The 20,135-nt window shown below is 40.4% G+C and overlaps 2 protein-coding genes across 2 annotated transcripts in view; one reads left to right on the top strand and one right to left on the bottom strand.

Annotated features, from left to right (window-relative positions):
- piezo2b (piezo-type mechanosensitive ion channel component 2b) overlaps positions 1-10,502 on the bottom strand; it is a 68,924-nt gene extending 58,422 nt beyond the window's left edge. Inside the window, exons 1-2 of the mRNA XM_084007017.1 lie at positions 9,942-10,502; positions 4,153-4,248 (exon numbers count right to left, since the gene is read on the bottom strand). Coding sequence (XP_083863143.1) covers positions 4,153-4,248; positions 9,942-10,005 — 160 coding nt within the window. The 5' untranslated portion in view covers positions 10,006-10,502. The remainder of the gene's footprint in view (positions 1-4,152; positions 4,249-9,941) is intronic.
- Positions 10,503-15,875: 5,373 nt separating this feature from the next.
- Positions 15,876-19,684, top strand: LOC311012495 (cathepsin Z). The gene is made up of 6 exons (XM_084007955.1): positions 15,876-16,042; positions 16,677-16,840; positions 17,062-17,241; positions 17,766-17,916; positions 18,515-18,680; positions 18,905-19,684. Exons 1-6 carry the CDS (start codon positions 15,912-15,914, stop codon positions 19,016-19,018), a joined length of 906 nt encoding a protein of 301 aa, XP_083864081.1. The 5' UTR covers positions 15,876-15,911; the 3' UTR covers positions 19,019-19,684.
- The last annotated feature ends 451 nt before the right edge of the window (positions 19,685-20,135 follow it).

Here is a 20,135-nt window from a genome sequence, read left to right as displayed (position 1 = left end):
AATCCTGTCAACTGAGCAAAGAACACAATGATCCATGTTCATGTGATCAGCTGGGACGTCGGGAGCCGTTTTGATCGAATTAGTCAGATAAAAGCGGTGAAGGTGTCTTGGAGAGCAACCAAAGGGGGATTTCATGTGGAGCATGATTCATATCCTGGTTTAGAGCTGGCAACACTCTGAAGAACCAGATACCTCTAATCATCACCGACTCATCGTAGGAAGAGCAAAACCAGCTTTTTTGGTTTCTTGGCTTCGGTGCTCTCCGGCCGTCTTCCTTTAATGCAGGTAAAGAATACAGCCGTCAGTTTCAGTGTTACCGTTCCTGGGAGGGAAGGATGAGAGCCGTGTGAAGAGCTGCCACAGCTGTTTAACACATGGCTATTTTATAGCGCACCTACAGGTATTTGGGATAATTTCAGGAGTTGTTATGGTGATCATTCTCGACAGTAGGATTACTCAGATCCCTCTCGTTTGTGAAAAATTAAAACGTTCATCCATTCTTCTCGTTTGATGAAGAAATTACTTTAATGCCTCAATTATCAGCCCTTAAACCGTCCCACGTGTCCGCACAGTTCGGCCCACTGGTTCATCGCAGGGCAACATCTCCATTGTAAATTTACTGCATCCTTGCGGGGGAACATGCAACAGTTTAACTGTAGTGTATAGAACAATATCCTGGCTAACGGTGAAGCACTGCTGCTGAGCCTCAGGCCATCGAGGGCCAACCTGATCAAATTTGTGCAACAGCAGAGCACGGCAGGCAAATTAAATGTTGAAGTTAAAAACTAATTTGTGCTCATTTCCCCACTGTGACTCCCTGTGCTTTCACAAAGAGGAAAAAGAATGCTTGTAAATACGGGAGGTATGAGGTGTGAGAGTGAACTTCTGCGTCCGAACTGACCCTGAGGCTCAGGACAACGCAACCGCTTTGGCTCGGTTCCCCTTTTTTTCCCTATTTGTTAATTGCATTTTTGTTGTGTGACAGCAATCTGTATTTTGCTTCACCTCATTATTCAGTCTCACTGTGCCATCCCAAGAGTATAGTATGTGTAAAGGTTTCCAAATCAGAGGGCATTGTTCAGTTTTAACGGTTGCTGTATTTTCCCAAATCAATCAGACGACCATATCAACTACATTTAGACCCGGTTTGACCACATGGCGTTGGCAAATCATAGCGCCACAAAAGGCAAATAAAACTCCCTGTCCCTGCCAGCAGTGATGGAATATTACTAAGAACATTTACATTTAAGTGGTCAAATTTTAAGGCACCTAAGCATTTCTATTTTATACTTCCACTACTACATTTTGAAACCAATATTGTACTTCTTATTCCACTATATTTATACGACAACTAGTCAAATTAATCAATAATTAAATTCCAGTGGGTTTATATTATTCAGTAATGGTTTATTCTGCATCATGAATACCTTATACTAGTACTTCTTCCATCACGGCTTGCCAGACAATACAAAAATATAAGATATAAAATTGTCTCAGGTCTTAAAAAAAGGATGAAAAATAAAAAAAACAACAAAGAGAATGCATTAAAGCCAGACACCATCTTCTGGATGTCTAGCAGCTAAGACATAAACCTGATAAATCATCCATAACATCAAATATTTATACAAATTCCAGCAACAGTGCTAAAAGACTCCCCAAAGGGCAGATTGTCATGTGGGTGCCCATTCAACAAGGCGTGTAGCACCCACGGTAGAAAGTCTTGTATAATGCCTACGCATACGAGCAACAGTTGAGGTTTTTGTTCACCTCCACTGAGAATTAAATGCCTTCAAGGGGCTGCCGAGCCAAATACTGCAATTACGACATTGAGAGAGGTAATCACCACCACCAACAACAACAACAAGTTGCCTAAGATAATGTTTGTCTCCGGTTTGGATCAGAGTCTTGTGTGCTGACTCATCCTTGGGCACACGGCATCGCTGTGGCTTTTTCAAGCAAATTTACATCGTGCATTATTTATGTCAAAACATTTGGTTTAAATTAACTTTCCAGATTTAACTCCCCTCACGTCCTTTAATCACGTCCTTATTCAACAGACACAAATGAAACAAAGCATCAAAACAAAGCACTGAATTTAGCTTGATCCCTCTCCGAACTCCCTCTAAAAGAGTGTCTCTTTTCTGCACGATGTGTATTTTGTCAATTTGCACTGTCAGCAGGTATTAAGAGAGCTATTTAAATGCCAGGAAGGAAAAGATATAATTTTCCTTCAATAATTTGACAAACATAAACCTAAAATTATTAGAGTTTCCAATCACTTTATAATCAGTCAGAACTGAACCTGTTAGTATGTCCCGGCTCACTAAAACCTCCCTGTGGCGCTCGCAGCCAGATGTTCTATGTTGACAGACAGGTGAGGCAGCCAGATGTTCTGGCAGGTGTTGCACTAGAAGAATATGTAACAGCACCAAGTGGCAACTTGCAATATTAACGCATTTTGCGTTTCCACTTCTGGTCACGATCCCTCGACAGTAAACACAGTGTGTGATGTTCAGATAGAAACGTGAGTTTAAGAAGAAAATTATATCATAGTTGCATCAGACCGGTAACCATTTGATCCCCATTAACTATATATATAATTATACAACAGCTTTATAATAATTAGCACACAGGGATTCATTTCTTTATGCAGATTTATTTTTGAAACTACCTGTTCTGCCAAGAAACAAATGTTTGAAAAACAACTTTCTAACTGCACTCTAAATGCTTTTGGGACACACTGATTCATGAAAGTTTTCATTTAGACAGCCTCTTGTGTCCCAACACCTTAATATGGTTAAATTGGTTATGTGGAAATACCAGAAAGAAGGTAAACTAAAACGTATTTAATTATGTACGTACCTTCTTGATTTTATTATTTTATTTTATCTTTTTTTTAATCTGAGTTTAACTTAATTCTAATATAGCAATATATTTTCAAATTGCAGGAGGCGTAATAAAAAGTGAAAAATTCATCAAAATTCTGTTTTAAATTAAATATAAACACTAAATTAACTTTGATGTGAAATATAAAAGTCTCATAACCAAGAACAAACGCAGTATTGGTGGCTACAAACATTTTTAAATTAAAAGAAAAGAAAAGAAAGAAATGTTTAAGCATCCGAGATTCACTTATCGGTCTGATTGGTGTTAAAGTGTCCATCACACATTAAAGCAACACAACAGGATCTCAATGAGGGGTTGACTGACGTTTGACGTCAACAGCCATCAGATACATGAACACTGAGATTTGCTAGAACATTTCTCTCTTTAACTATTGATGAGAGTGTAAGTGGTCCACTTTCTCTGCTCCCTCCTCTCCCCTCTCTCCTCCTCCTTTACTTCCTGATTGTTATTTCAGCTGCAGACGAGCAGAGACGGCTCTCGGACTGGATGTTGTTCCCTCCGCCGATATGGTCTGATGTATTATTAAACACTGCATGTGGTCTCCTGCAGAGACCCACATTATGTGCAGCGGTTTGCAGTAAGCGGAGTGCATAAAAGGTGCGGCTGAAGTCGGCGACCGCAATCCAACGTTCACCACCTGTGAGGAGAAGTCGCCTCGGTCTTATACGGAAAGCCGACACTCGGAGGTCCGCTGTGATTTGTATTCCTTTTCTTGAAATTGTGTCTAAACCCAAATACCAAAAGAGCTAAAATAGAAATCTCCACATTGGCTGAATTAACTCATAACCCTTGTCAAACGCACGCAAGATCATGGCATTAGGAAATGAAACCCATCTAAGGAAACAGTGGGCCTGAGGAGAAGCTTTTATAGATAACTGAAGTGGTTAGCCATTATCAAAAACAGCCCTCATTTCTGAGGTTCATTTATTTTTTCTCTGAAGGATATTTTACAGGCTCGTCTAAGTTTCTAAGTAAGTATCTGTGCAAATAAACCAAACCTAAGCCTAAAAATGTTTGTTTTCCTCATCTCTTTCTATCTCAGATCATTTATTTATCATCATCATTATTACAGATGTACTCGCACGAGCCCATATGGGCTGAACTGTGCCAGATCCATCCCCGTCTCACGTCCCCTGGAGAAGGAGGGCCGGTTAACATTACTGAGAACAATGTTGCGATTCAACCTGGAGGCTAAAGCCATCAAACGTGTGAAGAATCAAAAGGGAGGGACGCTGTACTTCTTACCTTGCATTGTTGTGCTTGTGGGCTCCGGGAACAGAGGGATGAGCAGGAGATAGATGAGGTAGACGAAGGACAGGCCATTGTACCTGAACAGGCAAGCTGCAAAAAAAACAACACACATTTTTTAACAGCAAGTCTGCATTTTAATCCATTTAAAGAATACAACAGTGTTTTTACTGCTTGGTGAGCGTCGAATAGTAAATAAAGTGCAGAAGCTAGCAATGTAGAAAATCTGCTGGTTGTCATAAAAAGCCAGAACATTCCTCGAACCAAACTTAACGATCCCAAACCTCATCATCAGCAGAGATCACAACAAGAGCCTGAACTTAATTCGGTAATCGTTTCCGTTTGTTTCAAAGTCAAATAATCACTTGATAGTGTTTGTGTGTGAAGAGAGACAATTAACTGAGTGAGCAGCCTGCAGTCTCCTTTGCTGTAAAGTGCCTCACAATGAACAGCTTCATATCATGCGTGAAGATTTCATCTTGCAAGAATCTCCTAGTATTTCATGCACTTTTTTTTTTTTTTTGTAAGATAAAACTCTACAAAAACAATCTCTGAACGTTTTGCAACAGAGTGGCGTTCGGAAAAACAGATGTCATTAAAATGCACGATGGACCTCTGAGTTTTGAAAACAGGAAAGTAACTGGTGGTTGCCAAGACGTTAAATGAAACGCAGCCAAACGGAGACTGACGAGTGTAAAACTTCCCGACCAGTGTGTGAAAATAATTCACTGTTTGTTTTAGTCTTTTTGATGGAGGCATCAAAGGAGATTTGAGAAATATTATTAAACTTTTTATACATTTTTGTGTAAGCAAAATATTCTCTGGTTCCAGCTTAGAAAATATGAGGATTTGCCTCATTTTTTAACTGAATATTTGAGGGATTCAACATTAAGATATGACATTTTCACCACTCTAACAATAAACCATTGAACACAATAAATCAATAGATTAATCTATAATGAAAGGAATAATTAGTTGCAGCCCGTTCATGAATTGATGCACTACAGTATTGAGGATGTCACTAACACACACACACACACACACACACACACACACACACACACACACACACACACACACACACACACACACACACACACACACACACACACACACACACACACACACACACACACACACACACACACACACACACACACACACACACACACACACTCTCTTTCGAGCCTCACGATGAAAGTTAAAATACTTAAGTGCAAACAAACACGACTTCCAAAAACCATTAATTGATGTATTGATCCGTAACGCACCTCATTTCCCAGTCAGCCTGGCGATCCGCCCCGGTCGGTGGCTTTTACCAGTTAAACAGCTGCTGACTGAACATCAATTAACGGGTCTAAACCGAACCGCACTGTCACGAACACTTAGCTCTTAAGCTCATGCTTGAAGCACAGCAGGAGGTGTTTTTCGTAAACAAGCTCGGCTCCAGAGAATATCTCACGAAACGTGTACGACTCGCGGTTTAGGTTTTTCCTCAAGTGTGCACTAAATATGAGATTAGCCTCTTCCTGTTCCTACACTGTATGTTTCTTTGAAGGTTGGAGGCCGGGAGGTCGAGAGGGAATCCGAGGAAAGCACACAGTCACCTTGTACCAAATGTGGACACACAGTCTGACCTCCTAAATTTCTTTTGGCGGGTTAAATCAACAAGCACAAAGTTTACAACGAGGTCGGCTGCGTGAGTTACTGTCCAAGTCCATCTGGGTCGCTACCTAACGACTGAAAAATTACACTTAACGGCTGAAAACGCTGCTTTTATTTATCTTTGCACACTCAATGGAGCCATTCATTGACATCTGACTTGGCTCCGACTCTCCTTTGCTGGAGCTCCACAGAAAGGGAGCCGCCTGGGTTTCTCTGGGCTCAGATACAAACCAATGAAAACGGACTAAATTGTTGTGGGGTTTTGTCATCTTTGAGGGAAAACAAATCAAGAACTGTAGATTATACGATTAAGTTTGCACGAATGCTTGATGGGCCAGACAGTACAGCCACCAACATATTTTAAAAGGAATTTATTATCCTTGTTCATCATTATTTTTGTTTCCTTTTCAAACATTTTGAACAAGTGAGGTGAAGTAGCTTTTAAACCACGACTGTGAATGACTCTTTTGGCCTCACCCTCTGCATCCTTTTTCTATCCAAGCCCACTTTGTTATCTATGTAGCACTAAATAAGCTCTCAACCTGCCCAGCATGGATAGTCCGGAGCCTGCCGCCCATATGATTCATCTGCTGTGATGGAAAGGAGTCTGTTTGTATCCAAGCAGATGATCTGGCTGTATCTGCAGGACTCTACTCCCACTGTCAGCCTGCAGACACTTGACCGCCGTATGACTCACCATTTAAGGATTTTTACACAGAGAATGGAAAATAAACTGCCTTTGTTTTCAGATATCAGATCACTGCGAAACCTTCCCATTCGTGTCTAAATCAAAGCTTTTTGTCTCTCCCTGTAAAAAGCTATTATTACAGCCAACAAAAGCCCACAAGAGAAACAATGTGGCCTTTCTTGGTCTTAAATGTGAAATCGAGGCCTTTAAGAGTCCAAAAACATAAATGTCATGATGGAAGATAAGGTGGTGCGGTGCCTGGCGGGACCGAGTACTGGGTGATAACAGAAGAATTTAAGCTCCTCCGAAGAACACCACATCAGTATATAACGCACTGTGAAGCACTGATTTCATAAGAAACCTGAAACTAAATGGTTGATGTCACAGAATCCAAAAAAAAACTGATTCAACAAGAACTGATTACTAGCTTATTTCTTTTTAAAGTCTTTGAGATAACGTAACACATATTTTTGGATCGCTTCATTTTATTCGGGGTTGTAACTGACACCTGGTTTCAGTATTTCTGTTTTAAATAATTTTCTTGACTCATTATTTGGTCTAGAACATAAACAAATTGTGAAAGAATCAGGTTCCCAGAATTTAAGTTGAACTGATGTGGTTTATTCCAGCCGATGAACATGCAACACATCAGATGCATCATATGTAAGAGTTGAGAGACGGGACACATAATTATACACACAAATTAAAAATAGACAACAATGTAACTGAGACAAAAAGAATATTCAGATTAGTAGAAAATATAAGGTTGATAAACACAGCAGGCAAAGATGGCTGCCGTCACAGGTCTAAGGCCTCAATGCAGAGCCTCTGAGTTTTCATTTTATTAGTTCAACAGCTTTTTTCAAATTAATTTTCTATTAAACAATATTTAAAGTATAGCTTATGTCAAAAGGCTGATTTTTCTTTATATAACCTTTCATTTTTACTCAATAAACTACCCCGGAATTACATTTCTGATGCATTATCAACATGTTATTGGTCTATTTCTCCTTGATTTACATACTTTAACGCGGTTTGGACTGAACAGTTGTACTCCCATTAGATACTGAAATATGTTGTTATCAAGACAACTATGATTTCAATGGATTAAAAGCATTGTAGGTCACCTCCTGACTCTGCTGCAACCTGCCTGACTCCACACATCTGAGCTACACCTCCGTCTGTACGTTCACAGCGCACACGCTTCATATCCCACACTTGGCAAAGTGCACGCTCATAATCGTGTTCACACTCACAAACTGTGCCAGTAAACACATAAACAGCGGCCTGTTTGATCAGCTAAACTGTAGCGGTGTGTGTGTGTGTGTGTGTGTGTGTGTGTGTGTGTGTGTGTGTGTGTGAGGTCGTGGTAGAGGAGACTGTGTACACATGGGTCCAGCAGTCCTGTGCTTTTCAATAGAGGTGCTGTCAGATGGCCAACAGGAAACACGGACTATGTTATGTCAGTCTTTCACTAGGACATGAGAGAGGAGACAGTGGGCATATACAGTACACACTGCATACAGTTAGAGGTGTTTTGAGGCAGGTAACATCTGCTGTGTGTTTTCTCTTTGTTTATTCACACCTGAGTTATAAAGAATATATATATTTTAATCCTATTTTGCCCCTTAAACCACACTGCATCAAAGCCACATTATCAAAACCCTAAAAGTATCTTCCAGCCACAAGTGTTACAAATAATAAGAGTGGTGGGTTGATGGTTAGTGATTTACACTCGGATCCATCCGGTTTTAATTAAGATGAGCTCTTTGACTGTCAGAATCAATGAAGGGAAGGAAGGCGCTGAACAGGTGATGCTGATGGCAGAAATGCGTCCCTTCGTCCGCCCTCACGCCGTCTGCATACCTTCCTCTCCTTTCCGCTCCACATTTCCTTCATCCTGTCAGTAACCGTGCAGAGCCGCAGTGAATGACAAGTGCTCATTTGCACTTTGAAAAAACATAAAATATTAAAAGGTATGTTTACGATAAAAGGGAAAGGCAATTCTTCCCTCCCTCACAACCGCATTATTAATTCATACTGTTAAAACGACTTTCCACGAATTAATGGAGGCAATGCATGGCCCCGCAATTGCTTTTGGAAATAAAAGGGACCGCCAGGCTGTCAAGTGATGCATTATGGTGGTACTGAGTGGGTCTTATCAATAGAAAGCATGCTGTTAGCTTTAAAAGTACCTCATCCCCATAAGTCTCGCACAGACACCACAGTGGAACCTCAGCGGCAGTTAGACGCTAATCATCCTTCACTTGTGGCCTACCACAGAATTAAAGCTTAAAACACAAAGTAAACTGCATTTAATGGATTCTGCGAGGTGCGAGGTCAGCTTCATCTCAACGAAACCTTGTGTGCGTTCTTCTTCAGTTAAAACCAGTAATATCAGAGACTTTTTTTCCCCCCCATTCCGTTTGAAAGCTGCTAAAAGTCCTAACTGCTGCCACGTTTGACTGCGAGTCATCCTCGAAATCTGGATTGCAAACTAGTGAAACCAAACATTCACAGCAACAATAACTCCATCTGTGGAGAACGCCTTTTCTTAACAAAGTTACCAAAACCACGACGGACGTGTCATTTCGCATCGCTCCAATAAGGCTATTTAAATGTTAATTAACAGCATTAACACCACAAGCATGTCCTCAATGTCCAGTCAGCAGCTTAACAATCAATAACAAGACCGATGATTCATTAATAGGCAATAAGCTCAACCCTGAAACCACACTTGGGCCGCAAAAATGTATTTAGAATGCTATAAAATGACACAAAACACAGTTTAAATGCTATTCTCTGTTTGACCACATACGCAAATTTACAGGAAGGAATCATTTCTGTTATTAGTACTAAAAAAACACTAAAACGGAAAACTAAAAATAGAAAAAGATGCACTTGACATTTCTGCTTTTTTAATATCCTACATTTAGAAAACATACAAACTGAGACATGAACACTGTGCAGAATGCAGAGTGACTCCTGAAGGTTGTTTCTGCAGTGACTGGGTGCTCTGCTGGCGGCTGGGTTTCCTTTACTAAATCTAATAAAAAGGTGACAGCCAGGTGAAGAAGAACCAAGCTGGCACCTCGATACTCCGCTTTGTAAATTCATATTTAAAAGCTGCAGCTTATATCTTTCATGTGGTGTGAGTTTTAGATTGATGGTGAATGACCTGTGACCTCTGGCATCACGAGGTCAAACACACAAATCATTATTAAAAAAATCTATGAAATGAACACACAATCATTAAGATTCTGCAGACTCAAATTCTCTGATTTCTGTGTGAGTGTAAAGAAAATGGGAGTGTTTGCCAATAAAACAGGGCTAAAAAGTTACATTTAAAGTACAATGCGTTGATTTAATGAGGCACACAGAGCAAGACGAATAAGATGCGTACAGAATGTGTGGACGCTGGAATAAAACTCACCAGCTGCGAGACACAGAGGCAGCAGCAACCTGAAGACCAGCCCGCACACCACCTCAGAGGCCATGGCTCCGGGCAGCCCGTGTGGAGTCCGGGTGAAAGCAGCCGGGGGTTCGCCTCTCTAACGTCCCTCTTGCATCCCAAACTCCTGCGCGCCGTCAAATCCAAGGAGAGGACATCAAACTGATGCGCTCCTCCAAACGGCCGCATCAGCTCTGCCCGACGACACCTGGACTCTGGCGGTTATTCCACAGGGAGAAATTGCGCGTTTGCCCAGATTCTTCACCACAGCAGGCATGCCACCGGTCAGTAAAGTCACCATGACGGTGTAAGTTGCTGCTGTGTTGACGGGCGCGCAAACTCAGGTGCGCCAACAGCTGCGCGGACACAGTCCGGGAGACACGCCGGAGCCAACAAGTCCTCAAGTCCAATTAACCTCCTTCTTTTTTCTTTTTCCTTTTTCTACTACAAACCCACATTAACGGGAAACGTTCACAACATGAGGAAGTCTGACAGCAGCTCTTCACTGTGACGCGGGACAGGAACACATAGCCGGATAGTTCACCCTTCCCTTCTCTGTCCCTTTGGTGAAATTTGACTTCTGACTTCTGGTGCGCGGATTGTGTTCTCCCCAACAGGACGAGCCCGTGATTGAAGCCGCGCTCAGCCAATCAGAAGTCTTCGTCTGGTTACCGGTCCGGCCCCTTCTGATAATTGGGAGCAAGAGGTGGGGACGCGGGGATGGATGGACATACCACAAGTATGAAAAGATAGCGTGTCACAAATCCAAAGCTTTAAAAAATAAAATAAACAACAATCAATAAAATACATTATCGTGGTCTAGTATTAAAAACTACACCTTTAGGTTTATACAAATTAAATGAGCACCATTCCAGGAATGTTTTTATGAATATAACTTATCATTGCTATCACTTCAGATCTTCACTCCAGCTGTTCATTAGTGAGAAACAGCGACGCCTACTGGTTGGAAACCAGCATGCACAAGCAGCACATCCACTTCAATCTTCTCCTTGTTACCAGAAACAGGCCTGTCATATATATGGTTTGCAGGTAGGAATTTTTTTTTTTTTTTTTTTGATTTTTTTTAATATTGTATCAATAGTAGGCAACGGGATTTTATACATGTACTGTAACTGGGTTTCCCCTAATTTTCCTGATATCAAAACACATAAAACTCCACTTACGTTTGTTTATCACTGCTATTAAAAGAAACTGCCTTCAAGAACAAATCAAGGAGCGCTGACCTCATGTTTACTTGTTGTGTATATCAGAAAAGACAGCAGCCAAGTTTTAACTGCAGCATTAACATATGATTAAAACCAATCAATTGTGCATTGGTCCGATATGTTTGATGACTTTATTGACAAGGAAATGATTGATGCCGTTTCCTCTGTTTCCTCTGAAGTGCATTAGGTAGGAAAGCGAGGTATGATGGGAGTCATCGGGCCTGAGCCAAATCCCCCTCCTCTACCTCTAAAATACAGGCCACTTAAAGCAGCAGAGGCCCTGCTTGGGATGTGATGAATCGCCGTTTGGCCTCGTCGCCAAAAATGGATTCAGTTCTTGAAAATAAGAAAAACAAACAGATGAATGCCGCCGAGGGAAGAGCCGACTTTGAGGAATCATCAACATGCCCGCTGCCCCGAAGTCTCACTTTTTCTCCTGCACGTAGACCGCCAGGAAACTGTGCTGCAGCGGTCACGTGGGGAGCAGTCAGAGAGTCACTCATGAGGCCCTGAACGGCAGCCAGCCATGATCAATAACCAACCTCAAAACATGGCAGCCCTGGATTCGTTTCTGCCGTTTGAAGTCCGGACCGGCTGATCTAATCCCTCAGATGGATGGGAATTTTAAGTAACATTTGTCTTTGATCCATTATTCATTGGATTCTTGAGAGGGAGGTTATTGATAAGCCGGCCAAATGGACACAACAGTGTTACACAGGTTCAGGTCAGTCGTTCCTGGCCGGCCGGCCTCAGATGTCAGAATTATTACAACAGCAACAGGAATCATTTGTGTTGCTTTATATGGGCTCCTTGTTAAAGAGATAGATCTTAATGGTGCATGTTAATATCAGACTAGCGTGCCTCCATCTATGTGGCAATGCTTTCAACAGGATTATTTCCCGGCACACAATGCCTTAAAAACACGTTACAGAGCCCTGACCTCAAGTGCATCCAACACCTTTGGAATAAACCTGAACACTGACTGTGAACCAGACTCGATATCAAGTGTTAGACCTCACTAACGCTCACAATCACCGATGCCTGGTGCTAAAATCTGGTGGCAAGCCTGAAGTCAGAAGTAGACGATGTTCATTGTTAGGTATCACATGGGTTTAATGTCTGGACGTCTACACACTTTTGGCTATATAGTGTACATCTTTATGCGAGTGCTTATAGTGGAGATGCAGGAACATAGAGCCATTATTTGCCTGAACAGTGCAGGAAATACTGTTTCCTACACTTCCATTCCAACATAAGTTGTTAAAGGTTTAGTCATTAGGTGAATCAGTCAGGAGTAAATCAAATGATTCATTAGAATAATTTTTTAGTCCTTTATTATAAATGTTAATGAAATGACATCAGCACTTTTTGATATATGATTCTCTAAAGTGTGGATTTTTTTTTTAGCTTTACTGTTCACACTTGACCTTAGAAACAACAGTTGCTAAAGAAATCTCTGTGGCTCTTTTTATTTTTATGTATATTTATATTTCAGCTACACCAGATTGATTGATTTTTTTTAAATTAAAACTGGTCCTTTCCGTCACAGAAACCCTGTCAGCCTAAAACAATCACACGTGACTTTGTAAAAAATTATAATAATAATCTTGCACTCTGAATTTGTTGTGATTTCCCTCACCGATAGTCTGCAGCAGCATTTTTGCCAAGAAGTGCAAATTAGATTAACTTCCAGATTGCTTCAATATTGATCTGTGCGTGAAATCCAAACTGTGTGTATTCAATATTTACATGGATGCACTTTCCATGCACTCTAAAGGTGCCTCTTAAGTGGGCTTTTTAGTGTCTTTCTGTGGTTGGCTGTGGGCAGATCATCTCTTTTGGAATTTAGAGCAATATACTGTATATCTCTGTATAAAACCTTTGTAGCTCCAGTTTGGGTGAAGTCTATGTGTGGTTGGCTGTGGGCAGATCATCTCTTTTGGAATTTAGAGCAATATACTGTATATCTCTGTATAAAACCTTTGTAGCTCCAGTTTGGGTGAAGTCTATGTTTTAACGGCACACGAGTGAATTAAAATTCTGAGAACGTTGAAATCGCTTCAACTCCATCAGTTAAACACGCAAATAATAACTGCCCGGTTTGCAGTTTTTGTTCAAAAGATAAGTTTGAAATGTTATATTTAGCTATAGCTTAAAAACTCAAGCTTCAGCTCTTACTACTAAACTGTCAAGTCAAGGAGATGGAGAGTATTTATCTGTAAAGACTCCATGTCTGTCTGGATACAAGAAACCAGCTTTAGAAGCTTTTTCATATTGCAAATTGAAGGATAATGGCATTCATTAACTTATGATTGAAGGTCTGTTTAGTGGTGTCATCAAGGTTTATATATCACATCAGCATTAGCAGGCAGGAAGATGCTCATGCTAATGCATATATCCAGCAGGATGTCAGCATCATCAGAAAGATATGTCGGTATTACCTCTGGGTCGTTTCTAACATTACATTTACATCCTGAAGGAGTTGCAGCACTCACATTTGAAGAGCAGCCTTATGCTGTTAGGCCATGTATTATTAAAGGACTGTTTGTGCGTCTGAAGCAGTGTGAAAGCATGGAAGAGTTTGGCTTTTAACATAGCAGCAATGACCTAAGGGGTCAAAGGTCACCAGACTTCATTCCTCTAGTCCTGCAGCAGACAACGGTCTCTGTGTTTCACAACACAATGGACTTCTTAGGACTAGGCGGCGGCTCCTCTCCCAGAAAACATCCAGTAAGTGACTTAATGAGGAGGAATGTCAAGTGTTTCTGTCACTAAAATACAGTATATAAGGTTCAGTCTTCAGGGTTGAATTGTCAGAATTATAGCCGTTTATTTTAATATCCTGACTCTTAATCTAACAGCCAGGGTTAAGTTTGTTAGGTTACGGGTTCAGAAACTCTAAATGCAGACTAATATTATTTGAGGTTTCTACTCCTTCTGGGAAGACTCAACCTCGCCATCCTTGGGTCACATATATCATAATTATCTGATGTAATTTTCAGAGTCATGATTCAGTGCTGTTTATATTTACCGACTTACTCTCTGCCGTTCCCAACGACTTGTACTGCAACCAATGATTTCCTACATTTCTCAGAATAATGAACATTCATCTGAATACAGTGTTTTCAGCTGTGTGGTTACATGTGAAGCCAGAAACGGTAGCAAAGTATTACCACACTAAGAGTCAGTGGTTTATTCCGTTACTTGGTTAAAAACAATTAAGTTTGAAAAGTGCTTGGTTTGAACTAAAAGGTCCAAAAATAAATAAAACAAATAAATAAAGAACTATTACATGTTACACGACTGAATTATTGTTGCACTGATTTTCAAACAGCATTTTAACAGTGTAGCTGGTAAAAAAAAAAAAACATATTTTATTAACTGATCTTACTGTATGTGTAAAATAATATGCAGTTATATAATGGAATTAAAGCCCCACAAATGTAAAATGTTATAGGAAATGTGTACATTTTTGCAGGGTGAGGTATGCACTCAGGTTTTAAGGAGAACATTATTTTTTAACTAGATCAACATTTTTAATTGGGTTTTGCCGTTTGCCTTCATAGAGATCCAACTTTTTTGGGGCCCCAGCAGAAAGCATCCAACTCATTTTAAGAGCCCATCTTCACACAGATCGTCACATGAACGTCCTTTCCTTTCACGACTAGACAGCTTTTACACAAGCTGCTCAGCATTAGCATCATCATTTGAAAACGAATCACGCGTAGATGAGCGATTTATCTCGTGCTGCTGCTGAGAGTTCATTAAGGTGCCTAATGCCTGTCTAATCTGATTCTAGGTTTAATCATTAAAAAGCACAAACAATAATGCTTCCTCCTTACAAGAACAGACCGTGATTGAAGTTGAGGCTCAGCGTGTGATATAATCTTGTTAAGAGCAGCGTATCATCCTTGAAAACCCCAACCAATCATCAGACGCTGCATTAGGTGTAATGTGATTGAAACCGGGAACTGAGTAGGTCATTAAAAAGTTTCCTGCTGACCCTGCACTGCTCCAACACCTGTGTTGTTGGACCACATATATCGATCAATGGTGAAAAGCAAAAAAAAGGAGTCTGTCAAAAAGGAACTAAAAACACAAACATTAAAATCATCAATGAAAGTATTGGAAATATAAGTGCTGTCAAAGGAAAACAATTCACTCATTTCTACCTTATTATCTAGACATTTTCCAGATTTGATGTTGAACAATGCCAATTCCTTTGTTTGAACACCCAAGTATCTTTTAATACAATATAATAACAATATAAAGTATTTGGAGGTAGGCCTAATTCATATTGTACAAGGGATTTATTTTGAATGTTATCCGCAAACTTTGGACTGTATTGAAACATGTTCCTCTAAAATGTAGAGGTAGTGCAGAGAAATACTTAAAGTACCAGCAGGCATCTATAACAAACAAAAAAAACAAACAAAAAAAAACTTGATTCCAATCCACCTTTTCCATTTGATCTGATCTTCTGATCAGTTAGATAAATGTATATCCACAAAGTATGCTCCTAATTTAGACAGAATTCAAACTACAGTAAAATTTGTATACCTACATATTTTTACATAAGAGTATTGTTACATTTACTCCTAAATAATACTCCGTATTCAAAAATAGTATTGAGCCTGTGTGATGCAGTTCAGCGAAGCTGTCACAGGGGCCGGCAGGGGGCGCTGTGTGTACGTCACACGGAGGCAAGAGAAGAAGGAGTTCCAACATGGCGTCTTTAATAGTAAACATACCGCTATTATTCTGTTTAGCATCATTCTCTTCGCATATCGGCGCCTCCAGACTTTTATCCGAGCCTTGTTACAAACCCATCAGAGACAACAGACCGGACTCTGTCAAGTAAGCGAGGAGAGAAATGTACATTATTGATACGGTTTAGTGTTTACTCGTTTTACCTCCTCGTTCCTCGGTGAGGGAACGACGCCAACGTTACATTTCAGCAGAGCAACGTTACCGTACTCTAGTACTAGTGATATAGTAGCGATTACGTCAGCAAACGTTACTCTACGTCTTTATACACATCTGCAAGTAGCGTCTGATAATCCTAAAGTGTTCCCGGGCTAATATTGCTAGTATTCAGTAGTTTATATAAACGTAGCACGAAGCTAACTAGACGAGTTACTTTACAACAGTAACTCTTCATAGTCAAATTATCAGTGCCAAATATAAATTCAAGTGCGATGAATATTGCTACCCGGTAGTTCATAAAGTACCCAATATTAACTAGGAAATATTGGAGCTAGTTTTTTTTATTTATTTATTATTTATTTAGGGACGAGCTATTACAAACCCAAAAGGTTCCTCTGTAAACAAAGGTTCACTAGCAAAGCTAGTCATCACAGACACTTCTGTGATATTATGTGTTCATACACAGCATCACACATACTCTATGTTTCTATATGAACAATGGCATTACTATGGTTCTTTTTTTGTTCTCATAAGATTCTAGATATCATCTTTGTATTTACTGTAGGACACACAAGCACCCACGTGACTATGTGAAGGCGTCGGACCTCCCTCCCTCCTGGGACTGGAGGAACATCAAGGGGAAGAATTATGTGAGCGTCACACGGAATCAGCACATCCCCCAGTACTGTGGGTCCTGCTGGGCCATGGGAGCCACCAGTGCACTAGCTGGTAACCATGGGGGGCGATGGAGGAGGGAGGGAACAAGATGAGAATAGAGGGATGGATGTAAATGTATATTATTTGACGCTATATAGAGCCTTCTTATGGACGACATAGTATCACATTAAGGTGATTTTTTAATCACCTTACAGGCTGGCAAGTGAAGAGAGAAGACGTTGATCCCCTGAGTAACATTTTAACATTTGTTATTGTCATACTTTCTGTCCAAGACCGTATCAACATCAAGCGTGGAGGAGTGTGGCCGTCGGCCTACCTGTCAGTCCAGAACGTGATCGACTGTGGGGGGGCGGGCTCTTGTTACGGAGGAGACCACCTGAGGGTCTATGCCTATGCACACAAGACGGGCATTCCTGATGAAACCTGCAACAACTACCAAGCCAAAAACCAAAGTATAAATATATGCAGTTTCTATCTTCCTTTTTAAGTTACAGCAAAGGAAATGTAACGGCATACAATGATGTTTTAAACCAAAGTGTACTTCCAATAGTTTGGGGAAGTATTTGCTGTTCCAACCTAACAACACCCCTGTGCACAAAGCTCCATAAAGAAATAGTTTGTTCTCGGAACCTCCAACCCATCCAACACATTTAGGATGAAGTGGAACGCCGACTGCGAGCCAGGTCTTTTCCCCAGCTATAAATGTTAGATGTCACAAAGTGTTGTCGCTAATTGAAAGCAAATCCCTGCAGTCATGTTCCACAATGTGGAAGGAAGTCTTTCCAGAGGAGTGGAGGTTGTTATAGCAGCATATATCCACAATATTGTATTCAGGAGTCCAACAGTCGGGTGTAATGGTTTTGTGTCTGCAGATTTTTGGATCAAGTCTAGAGAAGATTTGTTAAAACGTAAACTGCACTGCCGTCCAAATCTCGTAAATAATCGATTTATGTAATTTATGTTTATGTCAATTTAGAGTGTGAGCAGTTCAACCAGTGTGGCACCTGCTCCTTCTTCGAATCGTGTGCTGTCGTGAAGAACTACACGATGTGGAAAGTGGGCGACTACGGAGAAGTTTCTGGAAGAGACGCGATAAAAGCTGAAATTTACACCAACGGGCCCATCAGGTAGAGTAAGTCATACGCCCAGTCATTTCATTATTATCCACCTACAGTCTCTGTGTGAAGAGATTCAGCCTGAACCTTTCACACAGCCATTCTTTACGGTGACATTTTTATGAGTCGATACATATTTAAAAAAATCTTAAAACCTCGAGAAATGTAGGAGCATGAGTGTCATTTTATTTCACTCATAAAAGTATTGATTTATAGCATTAATACCAGCAGATTAAGTTAAAGCTTTTTCATGAGTTGTCATTTGAAATTAAGGGGTTAAGAGGAGTGTGATAGTGAGAAAAAAAATTAGAATTATACACATATTATATCGATACAAAACCCTACGGAGGGAAACAACAAGAACAACTCTGCAGATTCAGAGGTGAAAACTGTATGTGACACCGAGGACTCCGAGTTCCCACACTGCCTGAGACACATTGAAATTACACGTACAATTGTTCCTGCTTCTGCAAGCCATATGCACTGCCTTGACCCGTTTTTGATTTGAAATGCTCTTTTCATGACTAATCATCACATTTCAGTGGTCAAAATCATGGGAAAATTAAAAAAAAGAAGAGATATTTCAGAACCTCTCCACTTTGTCTTTCAGTTGTGCCCTGATGGCCACCGAGGGCTTGGAGGAATACGCTGGAGGGATCTTCTCAGAGTTTCACCCCCTGTCTTTGCCAAATCACATTATCTCTGTGGCGGGTTGGGGCGTGGCAGAGGATGGGTCCGAGTACTGGATAGTCAGGAACTCCTGGGGAGAGTTTTGGGTTGGTCTCTCTCTTTATCTCTCTCTCTGCACACACTGCCTGCACATTAAGACAGGAAACAGCTCTGGAGCTAAAACATGCACACCTCGCTACTGAAGCCATGAATTCACTTTTTGCCATTTAGCTGGCAGCCAGAGGTTTTAAAAGTAAAACAGTATTGTTCACTGAATTAGTGTTTCCTGTTTGCAGATTAAAAATAATGTTTATTTCTGTTTTGTTTTCAGGGAGAGCACGGCTGGGCAAGAATAGTCACCAGTGCCTACAAAGAAGGAAAAGGCAACTGGTTCAACCTGGGTATTGAGAAACACTGTGCATATGGAGACCCTATTGTAACATAGATGTGTAATTAAACTGATAGAAAGACTTGTTTTGCTGGGGCTCTGTACATTTACAAAAACGCAATTTGGTCATTTGGAAAGTTAAAGGAATAATTTCAGCAAATGAAGTTGTTTTCTTGTTGAAAATGACAGTTATTTGCGTTATATTGGGGCTTTTTTAGCCAAAATATTTCTTGGCCAGGAGTATTAACTTCCTGGAGTCTCAGGCCATGAAACAGTTTTGGCAAAAAACTCCTAGTAAAAACACAACATGTCTTATTGTAACTGTGCATTGTTGACATATTAGAAACAGTGTTTCTTGGTGAAGTTGATAGGATTTAGTTTCCTTTGGACGTTTCCCACTGTTTCCAGTCTTTAGTCTACGCTAAGATAATCAGTTGCTGGCTCAAGCATACCGTACGGAGTGGTATCAGTCTTCTCAGCAAGAAAGCCAGTGATCTCCCTAAATTCTATTCCTATTCCTTTAAGTCAAAGGAGGAACGATTAGCCATGGGTTTAGCCTGTAATTAAAGCATTTTTATTCCAGAATTCTTAGAAACACACATGGGAAACCTTATTATTATATAATAACATGTAATTTATTCTGCCCTGCAAAGCCTGGAAGTGAAATGGATGACCTGCTCACAAATTACATTTTAAGCTTCAAATAGCTCATTCTCCAAAAGAAACCATGAATTCCTTTAAATGGCCGGTGAGCCGAGTCTCACATTTATAGATGGCAGATCTCAGGAAAGGGGGGGGGGGGGGGGGGGGCAACATTTAAGTTTTTACTTTTGCGCTGCATAACATTGCACAAACAGCTTCTAAGGAGAACCAGCAGATACTAGAGGTCGTGCCCTTTCTTTGGCAATGTAAGGGAGACTTATTTTCAAGACTGATTCCATTATTTTAAGACTCGGCTGTTTAATTATATTGCATGCAACTTTTATGTTCTGACATGAAGATCTAAATGTTGCTTAAGGCTGGTGATGGGATATTTTTTGTCAATAATTACCTGATTAAAGTGTCTTTTATGGATCCTGATATATCTTATTTTTCTTTGCCACAGAGCTAGCATATTTTAAAAAACATGTCAATAGTGCTATATGCACTATTTGTGTCCATGTGTGTGAGAACA

This window comes from Eutrigla gurnardus (genome assembly GCF_963514095.1).
Source record: "Eutrigla gurnardus genome assembly, chromosome: 4".
Taxonomy (NCBI): domain Eukaryota; kingdom Metazoa; phylum Chordata; class Actinopteri; order Perciformes; family Triglidae; genus Eutrigla; species Eutrigla gurnardus.
This window is presented reverse-complemented; position numbering and strand designations above follow the sequence as displayed.